Raw genomic sequence first — 27,758 nt, 5'->3', positions numbered from 1 at the left:
ACGGATACGCCCCAACGACATCCGACTGTAATGTCTATGCGTAAATCACGTATCGATATACACAATATCGCATGTGGTTCTGGCACTTCCGACAGCGCACTACTTTGTCCTTGGATAGTAGAATATGCCTTTGGATTTTGGAGGGATTGGGGGCGGACTAACCGTATTTTGTTACATTGATAGGTAGGTTTCTGTTACATTACGTACTGGTAAAAAAATCCTAGTAGTTTACTTACCTACCTTATTTAATTTTAACTTAGCTTAGTGTTTGTTTTACCAGATACTTGATTCTTCTTCTTCTTCTTCAGCCTATGTCTAATGTCTACCTACTGCACGGTATAAACCTACGTAATTAGTTGACGAGGCTATTGTCATAGGTAAGTATTTGAAGATCTTTATTGTCTTTAAAATTATTGATTGTTTATTCTAGATCTGCTTGCTTACAATGAAAACAGATACATAAAAACAGATAGTGCCTTATTTCTCATTGAATAACGAAGTTTTTTCGGAACTCCATCTAGACTACCTACGTATGCACTAGACATTAACGAGCAGTGCATAAGTAATATTCAATGATCGTTAATTTTCATAGATGTCTAGAAGTGGTTTATATGGGACCACTTGCGGCCTCTACATGCAGATTATGTCGATATTATGTATTGGCCAATACATTTTGAAATACTACTTAGGTACCTTCTTGTAATAAGGCACCTTCCTAAAGAATTTTGCGACTAAATAGGTACTTTACTTATTAAAATAATTTTGGTTACTTATTAAAATAAACAGAAGTCATCCATAGGTAAAATTATTATTTATTTTGAATCACTTAATATAAGGTTTAAGTACACACAATATATTTACATCCTCACAACATTTGGGTCGTTTATTTACATCATAGGAGCAATTACTCATTCATCGACTTTAAAATTATTATACTGACGACAGTTTCTTTTCATTTTCACCAACTATCACTTCTAGGAGGCGGCGGTGGCCTGTAAAAAAAGTATTTAAGTACGTGATGAATATTAAAAAGACGTAGAATATAGAATGAAACCCCTATTCACACCCTTTTTGTAACACCCTGCATATCACAATAGTACATACCCCGGGGTATTCCAGTTGTTGCTGTCACATAACGCGGTCGTTGGAGTCTCTTGTGGTCTGGGCATAAAAAATATATTAATTAGGTAAGTAAGTAAAATGTAGATATTCCATATAAATATTCCTAAAAAATATTATGTCCGTAAATGCTTTTAGTTGGCCAAAATTATGTTTAGAAGATTTTAGGTATACCTACTTTACCTACTAAACTAGACAAAAAACACTGAAACAATCGAAAAACAAAGTCATAAGCGTCAAGTAAAAATTCAAAGCAACACTAACCCAGAACCCAAGTTAGCCAACGTAATCGAGTCGTTTCCACACCGTCTCCCGTAGCTCCGCCACAGCCTCACACAGAGCGGGGTCAGCGCCACCCAGCACAGCCCGAGCAGGACCCCGCACACCCACCAGCCGTGCTGAAACAAGAACAGTTGTAAGAAGTCGTGCTGAAAGAGGACCAAGATATTGTTTTACTGACGTCATCGGGATCGGTAGCTGGTGGAAGCTTCAAATTTGATCCTAACTTCTGCATGGGATATGATAATATGATGTCTAAATTTATGTACCTAGGTATAAATGTACAAGTAGGTTTATTTACCTATCTAGCAGCCTTATGTTTGTGGGTTACGAATATTCAAATGTGGAATGAAAGAAAGTAAATTATTGAATCAATCCACAGATATTTCTAAACTACAGTGGCTAAGAAACATTACACTAGCAAATTTTGTTGTCAATTTATAACTTTAACGAAAATAACTAAGCAATTACGAACGAGCTATGAAGAAGTTCCAGTAAAACATGGAATGTCAATGGAAGGTGGAATTTCTTCATAGCTCGTAAGTGTATTAGTATTTTTGTTCATAAGAACTTAATCCCCAGTCTGTGTTATTTAAGACATAAACCTCACCAGCTCAGCAACATATCTGGTACAAAGCAGCGCTCGAGCCGCGCTGAACACCTGGAACAGCGGGCGGCAGCGCGCGGCGCGCGTCGCCGTGGCCGCCAGCACGTGCGACCGCCACCCCGCCACGTGGGAGATCAGGCGGTTCACGTAGATGGACACCTTCTGGAAGATGGGAGAAGGGTTGAGGATGAGGAATTGGTAAGTATAACGTTAGAGGATGCGGACGAAGAAGAGAGCGAGGAAGAAGATGAGAAGTAAGAAAGAGTGAAAGTGACCAGCGAATAAGAAATTGAGAGTGTGGGCGGTGGGAGGGGCTTGCTTTAAGAGAAAGATACATCTTTAAAAAAACCCAGAAAAGAGGAAAGATATGGAGAACTGAAGAAGATATGTAAAAAAATATGAAAATTCATCTTAGTGCATCAGGTCTTAAGCCTAGAAGTGAGTAAAGAAATGGCAAACTGAAGAAGGTATGTAAAAAAAGATGAAAATTCATCTTAATGCATCATATCGGCTCGAAGGACCATACTGAAACCCCAGGAGTCCCTCGATAGGACACTAGTAATAAAAAAATAAAAAAAAAAAAAAAAAATTCGTTTATTTGAAAACCAACAAAGACACATACATATTGTTGAAACCTTGGTCCTCAAACTAGGATTCCCTGTGCTATGAGGACCAGGACCCGTCGTTGATTATTTATCTAATTTAAAAGTGCCTATTAGAAGCATATATAAATTACAAAAGTTAAATGCTTACTTGCTAATTAGGGATACACTTTAGATCTTTATTGAACATTTAACTTTGTAGGTACATTTTATGAAAGTAGAATATAAAAAGTTAAAAAAAATAAGAACCAAATCATGTTTGCTAGTGAGTGTTGTGTGTGAGCTGTGTGTATTTGTGTCAGTGTGTGTGTGTGTGTGTGTGTGTGTGTGTGTGTGTGTGTGTGTGTGTGTGTGTGTGTGTGTGTGTGTGTGTGTGTGTGTGTGTGTGTGTGTGTGTGTGTGTGTGTGTGTGTGTGTGTGTGTGTGTGTGTGTGTGTGTGTGTGTGTGTGTGTGTGTGTGTGTGTGTTTGTTTTCACATTAGAGCCCACTTAGCCCTGCGACTAAGTCTTGGGATCGAGGGACCATAATTAAGGTATCACTAAGTGGGCATATTATATACTTACATATTGTTGAAAACAGCAAATTATTTATTTATTTACTTTAATGACTTTTTCAGTGTCGTCGTAATTAAGTGTGAGTAACCAGGAGTTCATAATTTTTTTACACACAAAGCGTGTTTTTTAAAATATGCAATGAGATTGCTCCACCTTAGTATAGACAAAAGGAGCCAGAAAGTTGTAGAAACGCTTGTAAAATTCTGTTTTTGTTTTAGGTGTTAGCCACTTTTTCAATCTTGCATTTTCTTTAGAGTTAATAGTTTGAAGAGATTTCCGATGAAAGTATAATATAAGTGATTTGAGAAATTGTTGCCTTACTGTTAAAAGTTTCGTCTCTTCATAGAGTTGTGTTGTTGGAAAACGGAATCTTTTGCAATACATCACTTTGATTACAGCTCTTTGTGCTCTTTCTAGTGATATAAGGGTGGTTTTTGGGGCCCCGCCCCATGCTATTATGCAATAAGACACAACTGACTGACATAGGGCAAGGTATATTGATTTTAGTAAGACTCGTTTGGCAACCTTCCGAAGACACCTAAAGGTATACATCAGTCTACGCACCCTTTTTGAGAGTACCTCAATATGGGGTTTCCAAGACAATTTGTGGTCCAACATCACTCCAAGATATTTTATTTTGTCTGTGCGTTCGATGGACGTACAATCACAGGCATCCGGGTTGATGTTGGGGGGATTAGCGTATTTACCACAGGTATGTATGGTTAGATGGTCTTGTATTGGTTCTGTTTTTTTTGTGATGTGAAAACCAAGAAATTTTGTTTTACCAACATTTAGGGTTAATAAGTTGCTATTTAGCCAGTCAGCTACCTCTGCCATCCCTTTTTCAGCTTTCTGGTACGCATCTTTCCAAGTATTGCCATTAAAGACAATAGCTGTATCGTCAGCAAATGTAAATATTTTAGAGTTCTCCAGATGGAGTTTTCCAAGGGTGCTAATGTAAATTAAAAATAGTGTTGGCCCCAGGACACTGCCCTGGGGGACACCAAAATTAATAGCTGAGCATTCACTTTTTGTTACATCCTCGGAAATTTTAACATACTGTCTTCTGTCTAAGAGGTAACTTTTGAACCATGCCCATGGTAAACCTCTTACACCTATATGATTTAATTTACTTCTGTTTTTGTTTTAGGTGTTAGCCACTTTTTCAATCTTGCATTTTCTTTAGAGTTAATAGTTTGAAGAGATTTCCGATGAAAGTATAATATAAGTGATTTGAGAAATTGTTGCCTTACTGTTAAAAGTTTCGTCTCTTCATAGAGTTGTGTTGTTGGAAAACGGAATCTTTTGCAATACATCACTTTGATTACAGCTCTTTGTGCTCTTTCTAGTGATATAAGGGTGGTTTTTGGGGCCCCGCCCCATGCTATTATGCAATAAGACACAACTGACTGACATAGAGCAAGGTATATTGATTTTAGTAAGACTCGTGTGGCAACCTTCCGAAGACACCTAAAGGTATACATCAGTCTACGCACCCTTTTTGAGAGTACCTCAATATGGGGTTTCCAAGACAATTTGTGGTCCAACATCACTCCAAGATATTTTATTTTGTCTGTGCGTTCGATGGACGTACAATCACAGGCATCCGGGTTGATGTTGGGGGGATTAGCGTATTTACCACAGGTATGTATGGTTAGATGGTCTTGTATTGGTTCTGTTTTTTTTGTGATGTGAAAACCAAGAAATTTTGTTTTACCAACATTTAGGGTTAATAAGTTGCTATTTAGCCAGTCAGCTACCTCTGCCATCCCTTTTTCAGCTTTCTGGTACGCATCTTTCCAAGTATTGCCATTAAAGACAATAGCTGTATCGTCAGCAAATGTAAATATTTTAGAGTTCTCCAGATGGAGTTTTCCAAGGGTGCTAATGTAAATTAAAAATAGTGTTGGCCCCAGGACACTGCCCTGGGGGACACCAAAATTAATAGCTGAGCATTCACTTTTTGTTACATCCTCGGAAATTTTAACATACTGTCTTCTGTCTGAGAGGTAACTTTTGAACCATGCCCATGGTAAACCTCTTACACCTATATGATTTAATTTACTTAAAAGTATTGGTATTGAAACAGTATCGAACGCCTTGGCTAAATCAAGAAAGACGCCAATGCACTTCTGTTTTTTATCCATGCTCTCAGCTATGTGGTTTACCAAATAGTTCACGGCGTCCTCCGTGGATCTTCCAGCTCGAAAACCGTACTGATTGTCAGGCAAAATTTGATTTTTTTCCAAGTAACTGACTAAACGTGAATTAATTATCTTTTCTAGTAGTTTGGCTATGACACTCAGTAAAGAGATGGGTCTATAGTTAGATACTTCCTCAGGATCGCCGCCTTTGTGTATGGGACATATGCAAGACTTTTTTAGGGCCATCGGGACGCTGCCATTTTTAATACTGAGGTTGAAAATATACTCAAGTGGTTTTAAAATTAGTGTTTTAGTATTTTTTAGTATTTCAGGCGTTATGTTATCCCACCCCGAGGAACTATCAGTTTTAAGGTTATCTATAAGTTTCGCAATTTCATATGAGTTGGTCGGTCTTAAAAAGAATGACTGCAAAACGGCCTCACCTTTACAAGCTTCTGCTAAACGCTGCTCCGTTTGATGATTTTTTTGTAGTAGGGTGTTGGCCAGATTACGTCCTACAGAGGTAAAGTAATTATTTACTAAGTTTAATGAATCTTTTTTAGACTCTTTGTTAAGGTAAAGCAGCTTATTACTGCTACTTTTATTCTCAGTGATATGACATATATTTTTTATGATACTCCATTGTTTTTTTGGATTACTACTGTTTGATACAAGTTTTTCGCTATTATAAGTGTTTTTTAGATTTTGTAGTAAGTTGTTGCAGTAATTACGGTAGTTATAATAAGTTTGCTTTAGAGCATTGTCTTTAGGTCTTTTTTTACATTTTTGGTGCAATCTATCTCGTTTTCGAATACATCTGAGGAGATTGGGTGTAATCCACGGTTGTTGGAACTGTTTCCTATGTGGGATATTCACAGTAACAGTACAGCTATCGACGGTGTCAGTTATTTTTTGTATAAAATTATTAGTTGCAATATCTATGTTATCCTCGGATACTACATTAGTCCATTCTTCGCCACTGAGAATAGCATACAATTTATCGTAATCAACTCGCTTCATATATTTTTTCAAATTTCTTACATTATTTTGTAGCCTACAATCCAACGTTAGTATAACACTGTCATGATCAGTAATTTTTGATGAACAAACAATTGTTTCGGGTTTACATTGTGATTTAATCAGAGTGTGGTCGATGCAATTGTTTTCGTGTGTTGGATAAGTATGTGTAGGGTAGAATCCATGCATAGTTATTAAATTTAGGTAGGAGTCAGAACGACTGTCTTTATTGAATGGCTTAATATCAATATTAATGTCACCCAGAATTATAGTGTGTGTTGACTTTGTATTTGAGATAACACTATCCAATGAAGTTAAAAAATTATCAATATTGTACATAGATGGGGATCTGTATATAGATATTAATGTAATTATGTTCTCAATGTTCACCATTAAACAACTGGCATCTAAAAAATCCGGTTCCTGTATCGTAATATTCAGCTGTATATTAGAGTATATTATAATGCCATCATTTTGGTTTAAGTATTTTTTCGAGCAATTAAACTTATATCCTAGGATACCACATCAGCAGGGCACTGGGTCCCGAACAAATGGTCTTACCTTTTGAGCAATAACATCTCCTTGATTATCGATATAGTACTGAGCCGTGTGAATGTGACTCAGGGATATATTGAGTTTCCTTCTGAACGGCATCAGTTGGAGCTCCAGTTCTGTCAACTTGAACACGACGTCTGCTCTCAGCTGCTCCAATGGCTTTATACTGGTCAAGTGCAGCCTTTGTGTTCTTGTGGCTGCAATGTAAATGCCAGGTAGAGCAAAGTAAATTATGAAAAATACGGGGGCAACAATTTTACCCTGAGGAGCCCTTATTCTATATAAACGTGGGTACGGTTGCTGATTGGTGTTTTATTACGTTCAGAGTGTATCTATGTTATATTGCGATATATTAAACGTACCAGAGTTATTATCAAGATATCGAGGTTCAACTCATACCTCATTTTGTACTATTTAAATATAAATGTGTTTGACCTGTAAGCCGTGAGTAAGCGTAGGATATAAGCACTTACCTAAGGCTTCTAATCTGCCCGATGTAGTTAGATCAGTAACTTGCGCTGCAACATTTTGTAATTGATCGGCTAACGAGATCAAGTCTTTACCAACAACCGGACCGTTATTGTATTCTATCCTGTAACAACAAGTAGGTATAAATATGAGTTATTTTTTTATTTACTTTGCAATAAATCTAGAGTAGGTAAGTGTTTATATTACAAGGTGATGAAAAAGGCTATACAATACATAGTAAGCAGAATTTTTGATCTAGGAATTTATCGAAAAAGATATTTGCATCTTCAATTATAGAGGTAGGTACACTTTGTAGCCCTGTGAGTTTTTACTATGCGTAGTTTTTTATTCAGTTATCTCTTTTTGGAATCTTTTACAAATTTTGTAAAATTCTGCATTTTCTATTGCTACGATTGTTGTCCTTACCTATACTTAGCCAAATTAACATCAGACACCACAAGCATCTGATTCAATAGCCGGCTCAGCTCAGCTGATATGGTCTTCAAGAAGCCAACATCCAGCGCTGACGACAATCTGCCAAGGTCCGCTTGAAGTTCTTCCCACTCAAAGTATGAAGTCTCCTCGTTCACATCTAGAACCTTGTCTAAGTGAAACACGCTGTAGGCCGGCTGGTCTTTTTCGCAGTCTCTAAGAACAATAAAATTAATGATGTTTTATTGGGCTTTGATCTTGACCTAGTTACGAGTATTTAAAAGATTTGATGATGATTTGTTATTATGACAGATACCAGATATACTGGTAGATGATTTTATGGTGCGTAAGTGCCTAAGTACGATTATAATTATATATACATAAATAGTATTAAAATAACAGGTAGGCTCTGCTCTGTCTTATATTGTAGGTATAATGTTTATTATTCATAATCTTAATAGGTATTCAAAATATTTCAGAAAAATTAATATAAACTTAATTAACTGCCGATCGAATGTTATACATCTTGTGCATAATCTTTTGTCTGCTTTTTACTGCTGACCGTGATGACATAAAATTCCGCATATTTAAGATATTCCTATTTCGGATAAAAATAAGATTAATGGTTTAAAGACAAAGGCATCTGCTTGTGACCCACTTAGGAGAAAAATTGCATTAAGTTTTCATAAGTTCTTGGAAGCCGTCGGTTTGATTTATAGATGTTTCTTAATTATAAAGTCTATTTGGCCTCTATCCCTAAAAATACAGAATGGAGTTTTTGGCTATAATCCAATAGCTGGTAGAAATGTGGAGGAAACGGCTCTGCTCTAACTAATGGTAATGAAAAATCCGGTGTGTTTCGTAGATAATGTTAAAAGAAACGCCAAAGAGATAAAACATACATATGACCCACTTATTAAAGTTAAAGGCAATAACTATAATAGAGATAGGCAAAAAATATATACGAGTAATACGATTTTTGAAATTGATTTCTCTCGAAAAGCGAATAATATACACTTTTATCGTCACACTAACGTCAATACACTATAAATTTTTAAAATCAACAGAGACAGCATGTCTACCAAACAGGTTGACAAAACAATGGTAGCCATTATCCAGAAATTTGGGAAAATGCTCTTTAAGTACATACATGATATTTCTGAAAAATTATTAGGTATCTTTTCAGTTATGTTTTTTAATTTTCAGAAATTGTAAAACAGGTTCTAAATAACACAAGCATCTCACCGAATGACATCTCTGACCGACACATCGACAGTAACATTCTCCATATCTCGGAACAGTGCGTCGAACATGCCTTCCTCTTCTTGGAACAGCGGGGACGGCCGGTCTAGGAGATGAGATAGATCGTCGTAGTTAGGGGCGTCCCACAGGGCGTGGCATATGTACACCTGTGGAAAGAATGAGGATGTGTGAATACTGTAGTAATGGAATCATCGTATTGATTAATGATGATTTATGTATTTTGAGTCATTGTTTGTGGCTATAAATTGTATAATAATACCTACATCCCTAGTATAGGTATTCTTAAAACTAAAAAGTATCAGTTAAAATTTCATAAGTTACTCGTATGTTGGGTAAACCTAAAAAAATATAAAGCCGAGAAGGCAAGTGCCTGAGAAATACCCATCTCCTATTTTAAGTAACAGGGGTGTGTATAAAATGTTTGTATTTTAACAGGCTAAAAATGATTTAATAACTTTATACGAGTAGTGTCATTTTAAAGTATACATTATTTTATAAAAGTCTGAACAACCTGCCAAGCTTATTTTATAGTAAATAGGTATTATACTTATTTATTTTGTCTATCATCTAAAAGTTTATCTCACCTCAGCGTGTCCAGCAATCAAAAATATCACCGAAATCATACTCCAAAGGATTAACGATGCCAAAAATATCCAAATTGTAGACCTGAAATATGAAACATCAATTAAAATCTACAATAACATAAATGATGTAACTCCTGGATAACCTAATTCCGGAATAAGATGTGAAAACTTACACTTTCAATGTTCTTTTCCCGTGAGTCTTCGCGTGTCCACAACCACACATCATGGCGCAGAGTATAAGCCCCATCACCACACCAAACAGTATTGTGCATCCTAAAATAATACATAAAATATATTTTTAAAATTCTTATCCACCCAACCGTTGTCTGGAAAAGCGCTACCAGCGATAAAACTGCCTATTGTATCCTTATTAAGTTGTAATATCGTCGTCGGATATACCGAAAATTAGTTATTCTTCTTGGTGTACAAATAAAGAGGTGTGCTCGATCTCTGGCAATAGATGAAAATACAAATTAGGCATTTTCTTTTCTTCTACAAATTCTAAAAAAATCTGTTCAGTATTTAGCAAAGTTCTAAATGTTCGGTCCCAAGGGAGTCACACGAAAAATACACAATGTCGGAAATCTCAAGGGAACTGTAATGAGCGACGAAATGCGACGCTCGCGGGAAAATCTCCAGCTATTGTTTAAAACTTTCAACATAATCTTTCTTTATCTCTCCTTTGGTTCATAACTTTTGGACTTTATCGTTTTCCTATTGGAGTGTTGTATTGTGTGACTTAATTGTAGTATTTTATGTGTGAATTTATAACACTCCATGTAACGTTCTTTAAGGTTAAATTGTATACTTTGGTATGATTATTATTGGTAAAGTATGACAGTAGTGAAGCAAGGCTTCTAATTAGTAGGCTGTTCACTGTCACCTAAGTTAAAAAAAACGTGCGTACCTACTGAGTTAAATTTTTGGGCTAACAGTACCTCTTTTGCAACACCTGTAGGCATTTGCATTGGCTACATCTTACATCCTATCAGCTTAACAATTAGCACGTTTCTTACCCATCATAGCCACCCATCTCCAAGTATCATACACCTGGACCCTCGCCAGCCCGGCGTCCACGGACCTCACGGCGGAGGTCAGAGCCGCCGTCAGCTGGCGCGCGATCTCGTGCAGCACTCTGGACGAGCGGTAGACGAGCTCTTTGCGATTCTCCAAGTCGCGGACTAGGTCTGGAAAGGGGGTAGGATTTCAGTTAAACTGAGCCCCAGTTTCAAACAAGGGATTGAATATGGTGATGACTTATTATTGATGACATTACAATATAACAGGGATGTTAATGATCTAACAGACTATGATGAAACTATACCATAACCATAATACTTGGTGCATACATTTTATAGCATATTTTGTTTATTAATTAGGTCAACAGATAGTTTATTTTCCGCCAATGGTAGGTAGGTAAAGAAAGTCTATAGTCTATAGGTGCCTACTGCCTACACGGGAAATCGATGAAAGTTCCACAAAAACAAACTAAAGTACGGTACTAAATCACAATAAAAGTAATATTTTATACATTTCTTACAACCCCGCAAACACTTTTTCTTTCTTTATGCCTTCATGACCTGTTTATCACCGTCGAATAAATAGCTAATAAAGAGGTTTTCCTTATAAGCTCATAAATTTATGCACCCACAAGAATACATAGTTTGTGTCAAAGGAAACGACGGATAACGGGAACCATAATATTAAGGTTTTTATTCAAACTACCATTATTACGTAAATCATCATCATCAGCCCCGTAATCGTCAGCTGCTGTCTATACGCATCTCCAAAGGAGCACCACATCACTCTCACTAAACCTATTTCAAATAAAATATTTTGCAATGTAATATTATAAGGCCAATTGTAACTTTTCATAAATAAACGTTTTTATTATTTTATTATTACTCTGTCCTCGGCCTTCCTCATCCAACCGCTACCGGCCACCTGTCTAAGCACTTGTCGTGGTCTAATCTCATCATCATCATCAGCCAATAATCATCCACTGCTGGACATAGGCCTCTCCCAAGGAGCGCCACAACACTCGGTCCTCGGCCTTCCTCATCCAACCACTACCCGCCACCCGCCTAAGGTCGTCAGTCCAGCGGGCAGGAGGGCGTCCCACGCTGCGTTTGCCTGTTTGTGGTCTCCACTCGAGAACTCGTCTACCCCAACGGTTATCGGTTCTTCGGCAGATATGACCAGCCCACTGCCACTTCAGCTTGCATATTTTGACAGCTATGTCGGTAACCTTAGTCCTCTGACGGATAACCTCATTTCTGATACGATCCATCAGAGAAACCCCAAGCATAGCTCTCTCCATAGCACGCTGAGCGACTTTAAATCGGTGGACCAGTCCTACCATCAGTGTCCACGTCTCTGCACCATACGTCATCACTGGCAGGACGCACTGGTTGAAGACTTTTATCTTCAGGCTCTGAGGAATGGCCGAGGAGAATATGTGACGAAGTTTCCCGAATGCAGCCCAACCCAGTTGGATGCGCCTTGCAGCCTCCTTGTCGAAGTTGCTTCTGCCTAGCCGAATAGTCTGCCCGAGGTAGACATATTCTTGCACAACTTCGAGTGTTGCCTCACCAACGGCGACCGGCTCCGGTTTGATGTGAGCATTGTACATGACTTTCGTCTTGTCCAAGTTCATTCCGAGGCCTACACGTCGGGAAGCAGCATTTAGGCCACTTAGCATCCAGCTGAGTTCCTGCAGAGATTCTGCCATAATAACGATGTCGTCCGCGAATCGGAGGTGTGACATGTACTCGCCATTTATACATATGCCATGTCCTTTCCAGTCCAACGTCTTAAAGACATCTTCCAATGCATTGGTGAACAGTTTCGGAGATATTACATCCCCCTGTCTCACTCCACGTTGCAGTTGGATAGGTCTTGTCTTGTGGTCCTGTACTTGGACAGTCATAGTAGCGGCATTGTACAGACATCTCAACACCTCGATATAGCGCCAATCGATTTGGCATCTCTGCAAGGATTCCAAAACTGCCCAGGTCTCGATGGAGTCGAAGGCTTTTTCATAGTCAACAAAGGCTAGACACAGAGGCTGATTATACTCTTCGGTCTTCTGTATAATCTGCCTTACTGTGTGGATGTGGTCTATTGTACTAAAGCCTTTTCGAAACCCAGCCTGCTCTGGGGGCTGAAACTCGTCTAACTTTTGGGCAAGACGGTTCGTGATAACCCTTGAGAACAGCTTGTATACATGGCTTAAAAGCGAGATCGGTCTATAGTTCTTCAGAAGGGTTTTGTCACCCTTCTTAAAGAACAATACCACGACGCTCTCAGACCATGCCTCCGGTGTAATGCCATTGTGAAGAACCGAATTAAAGAGCCTCTGGAGCTGTTCGAGGATTGCAATACCTCCAGCTTTCAGAAGCTCTGTAGTAATTCCGTCTTCACCCGGAGCCTTGTTGTTTTTAAGCTGCTCAAGGGCTATCCTAATCTCACCTATGTCGACGTCAGGGATGTCGTCAGTGTAGTGGCGTATTAGTGGCGCTCTGGAATCGGTGAGCTGCGCCACACACTTCTGCGCGTGTGAAGCATAAAGTTGTCCGTAAAAACCTTCGATTTCGGCAAGAACCTCCGGCTTAGAGGCAACGATATTACCATCTGCAGACCTCAACTTCGTCAAGTGGCTTCTCCCAAGTTGCTGAACGAAGACTTTTGACCCCCGATTTTGCTCAATTGCTGCTTCTATGGCGCGTGTGTTGGAGCGACGGAGATCTCTTCTTATCAGCTTCTTTATACGCTTGTTGAGTACCCGTAGTTCTGACTACTTCTGACGAAGTGTCACCTGCCGACGGAAATTCGCGTCTCTGCCTCATAAGCTCGAGTGTCTCGCTTGAAAGTTTAGACTCCTTGCTTTTGCTTCTCACGCTAAAATGTCTGTGGCCCACCTCACGAAGAGCCTTCACTATTTGGATTGTATCCGCGTCAATATCCGTAGTGGTTTCCAGCGATTCGAATCGGCTCTGTAGTTCTCTCTGGAAGCTGGTGTTGCCAGCTCTAATTTGGTGCAGTGTGGGACGAAGGGTCGACTTCACCAGACGTCTCCTCTCCAGCTTGAAGTTAATATTCAGAGTACCTCGGAGAAGTCGGTGATTACTCCCAGTTTTAAACCTATTGATCACTGAGACATCTCTGAATATGTGGCGCTTGTCAGTCATAATGAAGTCGATTTCGTTTTTCGTCCTACCATCGGGGCTTGCCCATGTCCACTTCCTCTGGGGCTGTTTCTCAAAGAAAGAATTCATCAAGTACAGCCCCTCCCTTTCGAGGAAGTCAACAAGCATTTGCCCTCTCTGGTTTCTGCTACCAAAGCCATGAGGTCCTACCCTCGATTCGTCGCATTCTTGTACTCCCACTTTGGCGTTGAAGTCCCCCATCACAACGGTGTATTGGGTCTTAGCAGTACACTTGATAGCTCTAGAGATATCTTCGTATACTGCTTCGACTTCTGTGTCAGAGTATGCCGAGGTTGGTACATATACCTGTACGACCTTCAAGGAATACCTCTCGGTTAGTTTTAGTACTAGGTACGCTACCCGATTCGACACACTGCTGATCTCCACTACGTTGTTGACAAGGGTCTTGTTGACGAGGAATCCTACGCCACCTTGGGACAGTTGGTCGCCCTCGCGATGGTAGAGCATGTGGCCGGACTCCAGGGTCATCGTGTCCTCGCCCTCTCTACGGACTTCTGATAGCCCTAAGATGTCCCATTTTATTTTGCTAAGCTCTACCTCGAGTTCTACCATCTTCTCGTCCTCTCTCAGTGTCCGTGCGTTGTATGTCGCCAGTTGTAGTCGTTGATGGCAGCCATTCGTAACCCGGGGATTCTTCGCACCCCCTGCCCTACCGTTACCTAGACCGCTGCCGTAGTCAGGAATAGTAGGGCTGCCGGGAACTGGGGGCCGGGGCTTTGGGTGTGACTCCATGGAGGATTTTGCCATAATCATCACGCTTGGCAATGCGGGTTGGTGATCGCAGGGCTACACTTTTCGTACCGGTGACGCTGCTGCCCATCGCCGGCCTATGGGATTTAGTGTAGTTGTTTTTGGATGGTTATACCGCCATCATCCGGTCGCCAGAGCCTCGTCTGTTATTTAGCAGGGTGCACCACGGGCAGGTGAGGTTGGCAATTGGTTCATTCGGATGTTTAGAACCCTTACACCCCTTAGAACAAATCAATGCCGGTAAATTTAGCCGGTAAGCTTAGTACCAATTTTCGCCATAGTCGGTTAGAGCATAACCAGTATTAGTGGTTGGCTTGTGACACATCTGTCAAGAATTTTATATGGAGATGGTGTATGATTGATGGTCCAATCCCTGGTCGGTTAGATAACCGACTATGGTGAAATTGGCACTAAGTCTGCGACACATCGAAAGGTGTTTACTTTTTCTTCAGTGTTATTTATATCTATAGTCCTGTTTACAACAGACAGTTACTGAAAAAGTAGTTCCCGTCTCGGGTCATTAACAGAGGGTTGATAGTCGCTATTTCCTGGACGAGTGCCAGACGGCCTGTAAACATTTTGTGGGAACCAAATAGGTAAATAGCTTTGGACTTGAATTGAACAGAGTAATCAGGTACTTATACAGCTAAAGGTATATTCGGTGTGTTATTATAACTAAGTCACTAACATTATGCCCGTTGAATGCAATAAATAAATTATAAACTTTGATATTCCAATAATATTCATATTATAGGGATAGAATTATTTTCTCAAAAAATCGGAAGGCATGAAATATAAAAGGTTCTTAGAATTTATAATATGATCAGTTTATTCTGTTATATAATTTAATATTTCTCAAAAATTGATTCTGAGATTTCCTTTAGGCTTTAAGGGTGGACGTAAAACATTCTAGGAAATGGTTATTGATATTTAAATAAGATACGAGTACAACATACTTCTAATGCTAATTTCTTATAGTATACTACCTACTAATTTAAGTTAACCGATAAATGGAACCATTACCTATTATTTGAAAAGTTGTTTTCTAATTTTCACATTATAATTCTGTTATACAACATGCGACTAAATCTCTACTAACAAAATTTACCGAATCCCATACGTACACACCTTTTAACCAGCGCGGCACGTTGGTAAACTAGCGTTGTGGAGTCAAATAATGTACCTAGTTAACCACAGTTCAGTTTACTGCCAGTTTCTAAAAGGCACTTTAAATTTAAACTTCTATAAAAATTATAATATTGCTGTTTTATTTCAACTATTTTATTCATACCTCTGTGTTTCTTCTGGTTTCCTATAGATACCAGCCAGTTAGCAAATACTTACGCCTATTTTTATTACCTAAGTCGGATCGCGAAAGGATAGGCTTTGAATATTTGGAGTCATTACACTTTCTACTTCACCATGACCGAAATCGGTCAGACTAATCAATCGTCATCATCACGCCACTTTAAATGTCCCCTTTCGTCCACCCTTAAAAAAACCAACAACTAACCGACACTTAACCCCAACCACCACGTCAAAACTCACCCTCTCTAGCCCCACTAGTCTGGTGCGCGATGGTCGCGGGCATTTATTACACAAGTTTCCTTACGTGACCTCCAAAAAGCCAACCACTAACCGAAACTTAAGCCAAACTCTCATCACAGAACTCACCCTCCCTAGCGCCACTAGTCTGCTCCGCGATGGCCGCGGGCAGAGAGCGGAAGTCGCGGCGAGCGAGTGCGATGGCGCGGGTCAGATTCTCCACGCCGAGGGTTCGGAGCTCTAGGAGTTGCTGCTCTCGGAGTATCTGTAAGTTTGAGAGAGGTTTGGGGTTAATGTTGAGAGGAAATTTTGATTAAAATGTGTATGCAAAAAGCGATGGCTTTTGACGATAAGGGAGCCATAATATATACCTATAGGGGGACGATATTCTGCCATTCATATCTGGATGATTTGATGGGTACTCGATTGAAAGTGTGTTGTGCAATATAAACTACCTATAATTATCAATGCTCATTGAGCTCATTTGGTCATCGATTTTGAGGGCCCAGTCACTTCAGTTACGCTAACTCTTATAACACCAGAACCAAAAGCCCTACCTTTAATTTAAAATCAGTCACGAAACTTACCAAATCAAACTTCATCCTCAACTCCATCGAGTTCGTATTCAAGGTATCACACAGCTTCACATCCTTCCCTACGCAGTGTTTCTTCAGGTTGTCAAGCTGCCTCGCCAGGTCCTTCATCCGGTCGGAAGCGGCTGTGGCGAGGGACCCAGCTTGGATGCTGACGTCACGGAGCGAGGATATCTTACCAGCTAGGTCTTCGCTTTCTGGGAAAAACGTACAACCTTTTAAACTGTTCTACATACATACATAGTTGTTTGGTTGTGTTGTGGCGCTCCTTGGGAGAGGCCTATGTCCAGCAGTGGATGATTATTGGCTGATGGTGGCATAGTTGGTTCACACATCTATGTTGTAGATCATGTATGTACCAGTTCCATTGGTTTAAATGAAGTATGTTATTGTATTTACCTGTTATAACATCGTTTAGAGATTCCAGAACTAAATCGATGCCGCTTTCAGAACATATTGCTGTTTGTATCGGCTCTCCAAGTAGAGGGTCCACATCTGAAAAGAGAGGGCACAACAATTTGGTTATGCTGTAAGTACTGTATAGATTATTTATAAACAGCAAAATTGCATTTAAACTCATGCATTTAATTCGCGCTTACATAGATTTAAAGGTCACGTTAATACATCATCATTTCAGGCATGTAGCAAGGAGCGTTCACGTGCCATAACCCTAAATTATCTACTCTTCGAAGGACAGCAAACGACTCACTTCTAGTATCATCCCTATACGCCTGCAGCACTAATTCCACTGGGGGCATCAGACTATGATGCACGTCTCTAGCCGGGCTTTCCATCCAGCTAGCCAGATCTTACCATAGAAGCATCAAGATTAGTAATTGACCCGCTTCTTGTCTCATCTCTGTATACCGCTTCGAGGCGAGGTTAAATAACAAAAGACTCACTTCTAGTATCATCCCTATAGGCCTGCAACACTAAATCCACAGGCGGCACCAGGCTATGATGCAGGTCTCTTGCCGCACTCGCCAACCACGCGGCGAGGTCGGCGCCGGCGCAGCGCAGCGCGTCCCGGCTGAGCGAGGCCGCCGCGGTGGCCTGCTCGTTGGCTACCACCATGCCGGATATTAACGCGCTGGGAAAGGAAGAAATACATGTTGTAATTGTTGTTAAATTAAGTTATTAGGGCTGGTTTTTTGATCCGTGGTCAACTTTAACCATTAGTCATGTTACGTGTCAAGCATGAAAGCTGCATATAAATTTGGTGGGTTGCGTTTTTTGACCAATGGTTAAGTTAAACCGCACAGCAACAATGGGGCCTAGCCCTTTTTGGTGACGAAAGGTTGTAAAAACAGACGCCCTCTAAGTTCAGACAAATTGTAGTTAAAAGAAAAAGAGGTGCCACATCACTTAATTGGCTGCCAAGTACGTGTACTTGTATGTAGAGGTAAGTACTTTACGCTTCTCTACTCTCCACTATTGGTATAATCATAGAAAAAATCAGGGTAAATAACTAATTAGGGATTTCAAAATACATGACACAGTATATTAACCTTGACATATACATATCTCCTATTTATTTTACTCATGAAGCTCATAATTTACCAACGGACTTGTAAACAAAATTGATATCTTTTCAGGCGTTAAGAAAAAATAAAGCTGCCAATTTTCAGCTTCATTCCCCTAAAAACCCAGACAAGCTATTAAAAAACAATTTGAATATTATTTTTGTGAGATTGGTGCTTTGTGAGATCGCCGCCTGTTTCTTTATTTAACATTGTAACAATATTATTTTCAATTTTCGTTAGTAATTGAGTTTTGTAGCAACATTTTATTTTACTAACGATTCCGAATCAGTGACTTATACCCGACTACCGAAGAAGGAGGGTAAAGTTTTTTTACCTTAAGTACCTACTTATCCGAAAACATAATAATTTTAATTATCATCAATGTAATACTAGTAATGAATAAGCGGAACTTGTCACTTAGAATTTAAATTATTTTAAACTTGAATCACAGTGAATTGCACTTGCACAAAATGCATAAATAGGCGGCAAGTGACTCGGATGCAAGTTGTGTTTCATCTCCGCACTTAATTTAAGTTTCCTTGACTTTCCTAGTTGATACTATGCCTAGAAACTATTACGGGTGGCTCTTGTTTAAGGTTAGGACATCGTTATGCAAGGAAAAGAGTTACAAGAGTTATGAATAAAGAAGTACTTGTACACGTTTTTAATACTAATTTTCTATTCATCTTCATCATAAACAACCAATACACGTCCATTGCTATAAATAGGCAATTGATTATAGCCAGGTACCGGCTAGTTGTCTAAAAGCTTAAACCTGTATTTGTGTAGCCAACGATGGTTTTCGTGTCTTCAGCAGATACCTATGATGAGTATATAGCATTAAGATTACTAAAGGTAAGTCAGGTCACACAATCTATAGTAGAGCTAATCTAGGTTTTCTTAGTCAGTCAGACAAGTGGTCAATCGCTATCACCTCTTTATAATACATAAACTGTGCCTTAATATCTCCGCAAAGAGTCCGCTAGCTAAGCAGGAAGATTTGCAAGTTTGTTTGACGCTTCAGTGTAAGGAACCAGCAGCCCTATTTAGTGGCACTCGGAGTTTCTATAATGATAGCAGATCGAAGTTTAAGCTTTTAGTTGAAAGTTGAAAAGTAGAATCCTTTTTACACGAAGCAATGGTAGCTATTATTCTAAAGGCATGGCTTTGAATTACTCAAATTATAAATTTTGCTAGCTAAAAATGACATTTACGGGAACACTCGTTAAAGTTTTGATAGCTCTATAATAAGTATGTCTGTCATCAAAATCGACATCAATGTACAGTGAATATGAGATTGCTTTGGGTTCGCTTCGTATCTCTGAATAGGGCAGCACTGTACACAACGCTGTAAACTGGAAAATCTAATAATATCGCCTTTTCACTAATAACAAACTTTCAATATTATATTTTTACTAGAAGTTTTATCTAGCTCATTTTCCGATATTTTTCGTGTAGTACAAAAAATATACCCTTAACATCTAGATGTTATTATATTGAAAAGTATTTTCAAGACTATGTTTTATGTAGCCGTGGTATTATTTCAGATGTTCATTTTCATGAGTTTTTCAAGCTATTTATGTTCTATGCTATAAGTATAGGTACATTTAGTGCTTTTTATTACCTGTTTAACTATAAGTGTTATTAAGTTTATTCTTTAAAGTACCTAATTACGCGAACTGCCTTTAACTAAGTACTTATTTATGTTGAGGAAATGTCGGCCTTGTGAAGTTACTTAGTTGAAGAAAAAGATACTTTTATTTCGTACTTCACATTTTTGCGAAGATTCTGCAATGCATTTCATTGAAACTCCGGTCAATGAGAATCACTTCAATGGAAGCTGTAACCTTAAACTTACATGAAATCAAACACATTTCTTAAAACAAAGATGATAACTTTATCTCACTCACCAGCTAACCAAAACAACGAACAGCGTCGCGACGACCAAAACCCTTTCATTGCACTCCGACTCCTCCAGTTCAGGGAACAGGGCTCCGGACTCCATCTCATCGTCACAGCGGGAGCCCCCGAGCAGGGCCAGCAGGCTGACGATGACCAGGTACGAGGGGATGACCAGCGCCAGGCACGCGAACAGGATTATGAAGACTAGGAATGCTGACTCCACTTTTATTGACTGGAAAGATAAGCAATGATATTATATGGGAGAGTTTTAGGAAGTATTTTAAGGGTTGTGTAGCGATCATGTGAGGCTACAGCAGTCCATAGATACTATAATAATCAATCTTTAGAAATCACATTAAAATTTAAATATATTGTAAGCATTTAATGCATTAATCTGGTATTGTTACCAATTTTTATATTTTATTTGGAATATTTTAAAATATTCATTTAGTATAATTAGTTAATGTCTCTTTTTTATTATAGTAAATCAGAAAATCGTCATCGTCAGCGTAACATGCTTCGTCAAAGTAAAAAGTAAAATTACAATTGAGATTCTAAGTGCAAATGAAAGTGAGACCCATATCTTCATTTTATTTGTAATGTTTATAGATTTTATTAGGACTTTCATGATTGACCTATGCCTTCGGTTAATCTACAAATAAAATTACACCCTAAATACACACAGATAAGGTAACATAGAAAGAAAACTGTTGGTAAAAGAACCTGAAACTTTTTGTTTACGTACAAAGCTTTCCCAAAACTTGCAAATTCGACTCCAAAAGTTCTGTTCTGACGTAACGCTATTTAGTTAGGTGTTTTTATCCATGTTTATTTTCCAAAGAAGTTGAGTGGAGACCTAAGATATCCGATACCGAGGTAATGTTCTAGAAACTTTGGAACTTTGTCAAAGGACGCTAATTTGTCAATAAAGACCACTAAACTTTCTTTTTCATCAATCGTCTGTTTTTCACATTGGAAAATTAAAATACTTTTTGCTTATTCAATAAAAATAATATTAAGTAAGGTAAGCGTACTACTAAGCTATTTATTTTTCTATTTACCTACCATTAAAAAGCTATAGAACGACTCAACACATGGAGCGGTGGTAGCTCAGTCGGGTAAGCGCCCGCTTCTCACGCAAGAGATGCGGGTTCGAATCCCGGCGCTGACATGTACCAATGAGTTCTTTTAACTTAAGTACAATGTATACCATCGCTCTTACGGTGAAGGAAAACATCGTGAGGAAACCTGCATATCTAGATTTAGCACATCTAGATATGTGAACCCACCAACCCGCAGTGGAACAGCGTGGTGGGAAATGGTCCAAGCTTAGGAAGGCAGTTTAGACCTTGGGGATATGCACAAAGGTTCCACTCGAGAGAGCCAGGTGCAGGTACTAACACCCCCACAGAGAATAGAATAGAATAGAATAGAATAGACTCAACACATGTGCACCACTCCTCTTATCCTAGCCTAGTCAGGTATCCGGTGATGGATGAATGAGGAAGGCTGAGGACAGAGTTTCATGGTGCGTTTTTGGCCAGAGTCTATTTACAGCATTAGAAGATAGGTAATGAATATCAATAATTTTTTGTTATATTATTATCCTCTACATAACGATAGTAATACGGACTTCCACTCGTTTGACAGAGTTTATGTGTAATGGCTACGTAGAAAAAGGGACAAAGCCATTTCTCTATGCTACTTTTATCTACCCTAAAGTAATAAGGGACACTTATGTTCAGTGAATCTTTTAAAGGTTTTGCTCAACATGATAACGAAATGGACTATGAAATTACTGTGAAATGTAAGGCATTAGTAATATAAAAACCGCTTTTACTGTGCCTGAAAAAAGTATGCCTCACGGTTAGAAAGACCTTAACAATTAGTTTAAACTAAAGTTTTATAAAATGTAAATTAACTTCCAAGCTATAAGGAAGGAAATAAATGCGTTAATAACTTGTTCAACAGGTGCCCTTTACTAAGTATTGAATCCTAGTTAAGAAACCTTAAGTGAAACTGAGCTTAATTAAACGGGTTTTAAAATCGCAATACTTAACCTTTTTTAAAAAGTACGCAGGTAGTTTTGATTATGATAACGATTGAGGAAAAGATAGATAAATGAGATGAGATTTCAGACAGCTGCGAGAAACTAAATCACGGTAGTATTTGCAAAGTTGTAATAATACTCTTACTAAGTAATAATTTACTATGAAAACTATCTTCAAAACATGGCACTTAAAGCCATTTGAATCAAAAGACCATGGATACTCTAACATAACCAAAATGCATCTTGGCTGCAAAGAAAATCAAAACACTAAACAAAATCGGAGACGGTCAAACATCTGTTCCAACGGGAAAGCTGTAAATTGAGGCGTCAAGTCAAGTGAAATCCATTTTCTTATCCACATAGACTAGGACGGCACGCGAACACAACGCCACTGAATTTCCTAGCAAAATCTGTGTAAGGAATACACTCGCATTATCGCACGGATCTTGCACAAAACCTTTTCCAAAACAAAAATGCAAGGCAAAGAATCCTCAATCTTAATGTTAAGAAGATAAGGCGTAAGGCAAAAGCTCGGCGTTAAACGTTTTCTCGCTAGGTCTGGTACAGGAAGTGATCCTTTTAAAATGTCAGTGTCGTTCGTTCACTCGACATTGCACCAATAAACACTGTTGCAGTCCGAGAGCTAAATGCCGTTTTTTGTTTTCTGTAATTTTATTCCCATTGCGTGTATTTTTATGATACAATATTTGTGTTTATGTCTCAAAAATTTACTGTTTCATTACTTATAGGTTAGATATAGCTTTATCTTAGGAATGAAATGGAATGGCTGTGTAAACGGTCTAATACTTGAATGTGTGCTGTGTTACAGTAATTGATAATACTTCCTTTTAACACACTATATGAATCTATGTTAACTAAGAAATACTCAAAGCTAATTCCAATGATAGTAAAAAATATGTAGGTTTTTAAAACGTTATATCTAAACTGTGGCGCAATTCATTGCAAACCAGAACATTATGGTTATTATTTTAGAGATACAAATAGAGATGTTGGTATGTTTGTATTCACTAACAGATGATTATTAAAATGAAATAAGTATGGATACTTAGTTACCAACTTCCTTGTATAATGTTTTTTTACGAGCAGGTACAATAAAGCGGCCGTCTCCTGCACCACTACCCTTTACTACAATGCGTATGCAGTTTAAGTCAGACACTCAAAATCCAAAAGGGTAAAAAACAATTTCTTAGCTTTTTATTGTTGCAAATTCAGTGTAGAATAAGAAATCAAGCGGGGTGTTCGCTTTTTTGGAACTCTTAGAAAACATTAAAAGAAAATGTTGAAAATAGTTAAAGCTGTTATAGTCTTCGCAACTTTGCAAGACATAGTTTTGGCAAGAGTTGCACGTGAGTACAATAGTTTCATTTTAGTATTTCTATAGTTGCAATACCGCGCTGCTCATTTTATAATTTTATTTGAATTTAATTTTACTGGTTTCAATTTTTATGTGTTAAGGAAAATATTAGGTACTTAATAGTGTGTTCTTTCTATAAGATAATATTAACATGATTTTAATTAGGTATCTACAGTTTGATCTGATTTCATCAGTGAACTTCTTGGTGTGTAGGTAGTGCAACAAACTGGACAACTCCCATTATGGAAATAGCTCAAATTGCGAAAAACAGTGTAGCTGTTCCATATTAATGTTAGATACCTACTTTGCTTTAATGTACAGAAAAATGAATCTTTAGTTTCGTGATTTTGTACTTGATCCCTCAATAACATCCTTAATTACAACACAAAATTTGTATATTATGTTTACCCAGAAACTATCTTCCCAAAACTAAATCCACCTAACTTATGTATCATCTCAACTTTCAGCTGACTTCATAAAAGCGTGCCCTGCTATAACCCCAGCATGCCTGAAGAAGAACATCCAAGACACGCTCCCAGCATTCATCAAGGGAGTCCCGTCTCTCAACATCGAGCCTACGGACCCCCTGCAGCTGATGGTGAAAGACTTCGAGCCTCAAGCCGGGATTAAACTATCTTTGGATGGACGCATGACTGGGATTAAGACTTGCATTGTCGATTCGGCTAAGTATGACGTTTTCATTTGGTTTTTTGGTGCTAAATGGGATAATTTAAGTTTTTATTGTGTGTTGTTTTTAAAAGTTACTACTTACAAAGGTTGTAGTAATAATTAACTGTTACACACAGATGTTAATAAGTAAATATCCATGATAACGTTACATAGTAGGTAGATACGACCGAATGGCGTAGTGGTTAGTGACCCTGACTACTGAGCCGATGGTCCCGGGTTCGATTCCCGGCTGGGGCAGATATTTGTTTAAACACAGATATTTGTTCTCAGGTCTTGGATGTGCCCGTAAAATGGCAATAGGCCCGCCCCCTATTACATTGGGACTAACATAACACTCTGGCGAAAAGTGGGTGCAGCAATGCACCTCTGCCTACCCCGCAAGGGAGTACATTAGTACAAGGCGTGAGTGCGTGTTAAAGTAGGTAGATATTATTTCACTAACTATTCGATTCGCACTATACCTAAACAAGATTTTTAATTAGGTACTGGTACAAACGAAATTGTACAAAAAAAATATAAAATTGAATTATGCAAAATGGTTTTCAGGTATGAAAAGAACATTTTGGACATCGATCTACACTGCAACATAACCATCAAGGGGAAATACCAGGCCAGTGGACGGATACTCATCGTCTCTATCAACGGTGATGGAGATGCCAAGATCAAAGGAAGTAAGTTTTTTGTCTAGTTTATTTATAAGTATGTGAATTTTATAAATACATTATTTTTAGGTAAGTAGCAGTATACCACCGACCCATCGATTATATGAAATAAAGTTTCCATTTTCAAAAGACAAAGAAGTAAAGTTTTTCAGAATATCTAGAGTCACCTTTATGCATATATCACAATGTAACGTAAATAACTGGATCAAACTGAATGAGTGTAACACAGAACTGTAGAAGACGAAACCTATACCCTTAGTTGAGATAGGCTCAAGAAAAACATTTACAGACTTAGGCACATAATATTATAAGCAATTATAACCTCAAATAATTTTCAGACAACATAATCGTGAATGCACGTCTGAAGTTCGAAGACCAAGTGCGCAACGGCATAACATACCACGTACTGAAAGACACGGCGGTGAAGCATCGCTTCGGAGACCGCGTCCACTTCGCGCTCACAAACCTGTTCAAGGGCAACCCGGAAATCAGTGAGTTCTTTTTTAAACCTATTAGCAAGGAGTGCTTCACTATCCGTTCGACCTTTTTGGTTAATTAAGCATAAAGCAGCAACCTGTTTTGTTTCCAGACAGCTTGTTTTCTTTTTTTATGATTTTGAAATGATTGGATTGTTTTAGTACCCAGGGTAATGCCCTAACATAAAAGTACTTCAAACTTTTTTTAACTCTCTGTCAAATATCGGTTGGGTGCGTTCCACTTTGAAATGGGGTGAAGGACACTTGAATAACGAAATTCCATTTGTCCAAGGACACGTTACGCGTATTCAATCCACGTCAAACTTCATATTTTCGATCTCGCTTGTGACTATAGTGAAATTGTTTTAATTGAACGTTTTTCAATATACTCTAGGAACCTCTGGAAAACCCATAGTTCCTACTATTGTGCTAAAACAGTGTAGCAAACGTTACTCATATATTTTAAATTCCTAACCGCAGTCTCACAATCGGGTTTAAAGCGGCTTAAGACTAGCGTATTTTTTGAGTGCGTATACTGGTTACATAGACAATCATTACATTCTAAGCCTCAAAATTTTGAGTGAATCGGAGAGTTAAAAGTCATGATATTTTTCAGGTAATGCAGTGCTGACATTCCTGAACGAAAACTGGAAGGAAGTGGCTCACGAGCTGGGAACCCCCGTCGTGAACCTCGCAGTCAAGCGCGTCCTCGACATCGTCAAGAAACTGTTCACCAGCGTGCCCAAGTCTGAGTTGTTCCCTTAAGATCTAACGCAATAAATTATACTCTAGCCATACTACTTGAGGTTTCTTATTGATTGAAGTAATAGCACTTACCAGTAAGAACGAATAGGGAAACGTGAATTTCCCCCAGAGGATTTCCTTGACCAGACCTAAGGTGGATGAAATGTGTTAGATTACAACAAAAATAATCATGCATGAAATTATCTAAGAGTATGAGTTATACTTGTGGACTTACCGACAGGGAAATCGAAAGGATGAATGAAATAAAACATATCGGCTATGAATTCAAAGGGATGGAACCCTTCTTCTAGTTTCATTCCCGGCACTAAATAAGTTTCTCTCTGGGGAAGACCTCCAAATTTGATTTTAGTTTTTCTCACTTTATCCTTTGTCTCGAACCAATCCTCTGTGTAACTAGCTTTAATATTATTTTCTGTCACCGGAAAATCTAAACTCACATTGAAAATCTTTTTAACTGGTCTAACTGGTGTTAGTTCAGTAGTAATTGGGACAACTTTCACCGTGGATAAACTAACTTCTGATGACTTTTTAATAATTGAATCTGGCTTTAACTGACGTCGCTCCTCAGCATCCCTTAGGGATATATATTTGTCAAGCCACATTTGCATAGTCGTAGTTGTCGTTGTATTTCGAGCATCTCGTTTTTTCACTCCATCATTAAAATAGGTCTTCTTCTCTCTAGTATCGTCCGATACAAAATGATGGTTTCCATACTCCATGTCATACTGACGTTCTCTCGCAAACCCTTCGTTATTCCGATAAACCGTTTCAAAGCAGTTATCCCAAACCAACGCTATTGGCGTAACATCCTTTTCTTGATTCACTTCTGATTTCCCTTTCCGCGGCCTTTTAGTTACCTTTTCATAAAACGATAAATCAGATTTCACGGCGTACGCGGCGCTGTTATATTTTTTGTTTGTATTTTCTTCGACCGGGTAATTCGCTGAGATTGCTTGGAAATTCTCGGATGTTACCTCCAGCAGCCTCGCAGGAACTGTCGCGGGAATGACATTAAGATTGTTTCCGCCGCCGCCGCCGGCTGCGGGCGAGGCTTCCGAGGCAGTCCGTATTTCTTCTATTTGCAAGGCAAAAGCGTGCGCTTCTCCGGAATACTCTGGTAATGCGTTTACTCGTTCTGGTCCCAGTAAGGAGGTTACGCTTGTTTGTGCTTCCTTAAGTCTATTGGCCAGTAATAAAATGAGGATTACTGCAGCGGAGGCCATTGCAGTAGGGTTATTTTATTTAGAGCTGTGGTGGCTGTTCGGTGGCATTGTACGGACTGAGCCGTAGGCTACGTTGCAACGTTAGAGGATTTGTGGCACTTAGCAGTCTGCCCGGCGACGGCGTTGTACAATCGTATCACGTCGGCCCCACAATGCCTTTACTGGATTAGCTACAGAGTAGCTACGGCGGTGGAGGGTAATATTGACTTACGTTTTTGAAGTTGTGTTATAACTACTTATACCCAATGAATTGGTTGCGTTGAGACCTAAGGTTAAGAATGAAAATTTTACAAGTCATGGTTCATGTAAGTAAATAAATTATGTAATAGATAGTAAGCACTATAAGTTAG

At 38.7% G+C, this 27,758-nt stretch overlaps 2 protein-coding genes across 2 annotated transcripts; one reads left to right on the top strand and one right to left on the bottom strand.

The window, feature by feature from the left end:
• Positions 1-1,088: 1,088 nt before the first annotated feature.
• Positions 1,089-27,489, bottom strand: LOC105392469 (prominin-1-A). The gene is made up of 17 exons (XM_048629584.1): positions 26,400-27,489; positions 26,258-26,313; positions 20,176-20,399; positions 17,645-17,832; positions 17,142-17,237; positions 16,737-16,939; positions 16,279-16,414; positions 10,642-10,812; positions 9,799-9,898; positions 9,626-9,707; positions 9,024-9,187; positions 7,773-7,994; positions 7,352-7,470; positions 6,885-7,075; positions 2,009-2,167; positions 1,384-1,517; positions 1,089-1,161 (listed from the first exon to the last, which is right to left on the bottom strand). The coding sequence occupies exons 1-17, from the start codon at positions 27,406-27,408 to the stop codon at positions 1,089-1,091; spliced, it is 3,327 nt and encodes a 1,108-aa protein (XP_048485541.1). The 5' UTR covers positions 27,409-27,489.
• LOC105392462 (circadian clock-controlled protein daywake) lies at positions 23,440-26,220 on the top strand. Its single transcript, XM_011564089.3, has 5 exons — positions 23,440-23,584; positions 24,060-24,279; positions 24,829-24,953; positions 25,283-25,435; positions 26,037-26,220. The coding sequence occupies exons 1-5, from the start codon at positions 23,515-23,517 to the stop codon at positions 26,183-26,185; spliced, it is 717 nt and encodes a 238-aa protein (XP_011562391.1). The 5' UTR covers positions 23,440-23,514; the 3' UTR covers positions 26,186-26,220.
• Positions 27,490-27,758: the final 269 nt, after the last annotated feature.

Source organism: Plutella xylostella, chromosome 23 (assembly GCF_932276165.1).
Source record: "Plutella xylostella chromosome 23, ilPluXylo3.1, whole genome shotgun sequence".
NCBI classification, from domain to species: Eukaryota; Metazoa; Arthropoda; class Insecta; order Lepidoptera; family Plutellidae; genus Plutella; species Plutella xylostella.
This window is presented reverse-complemented; position numbering and strand designations above follow the sequence as displayed.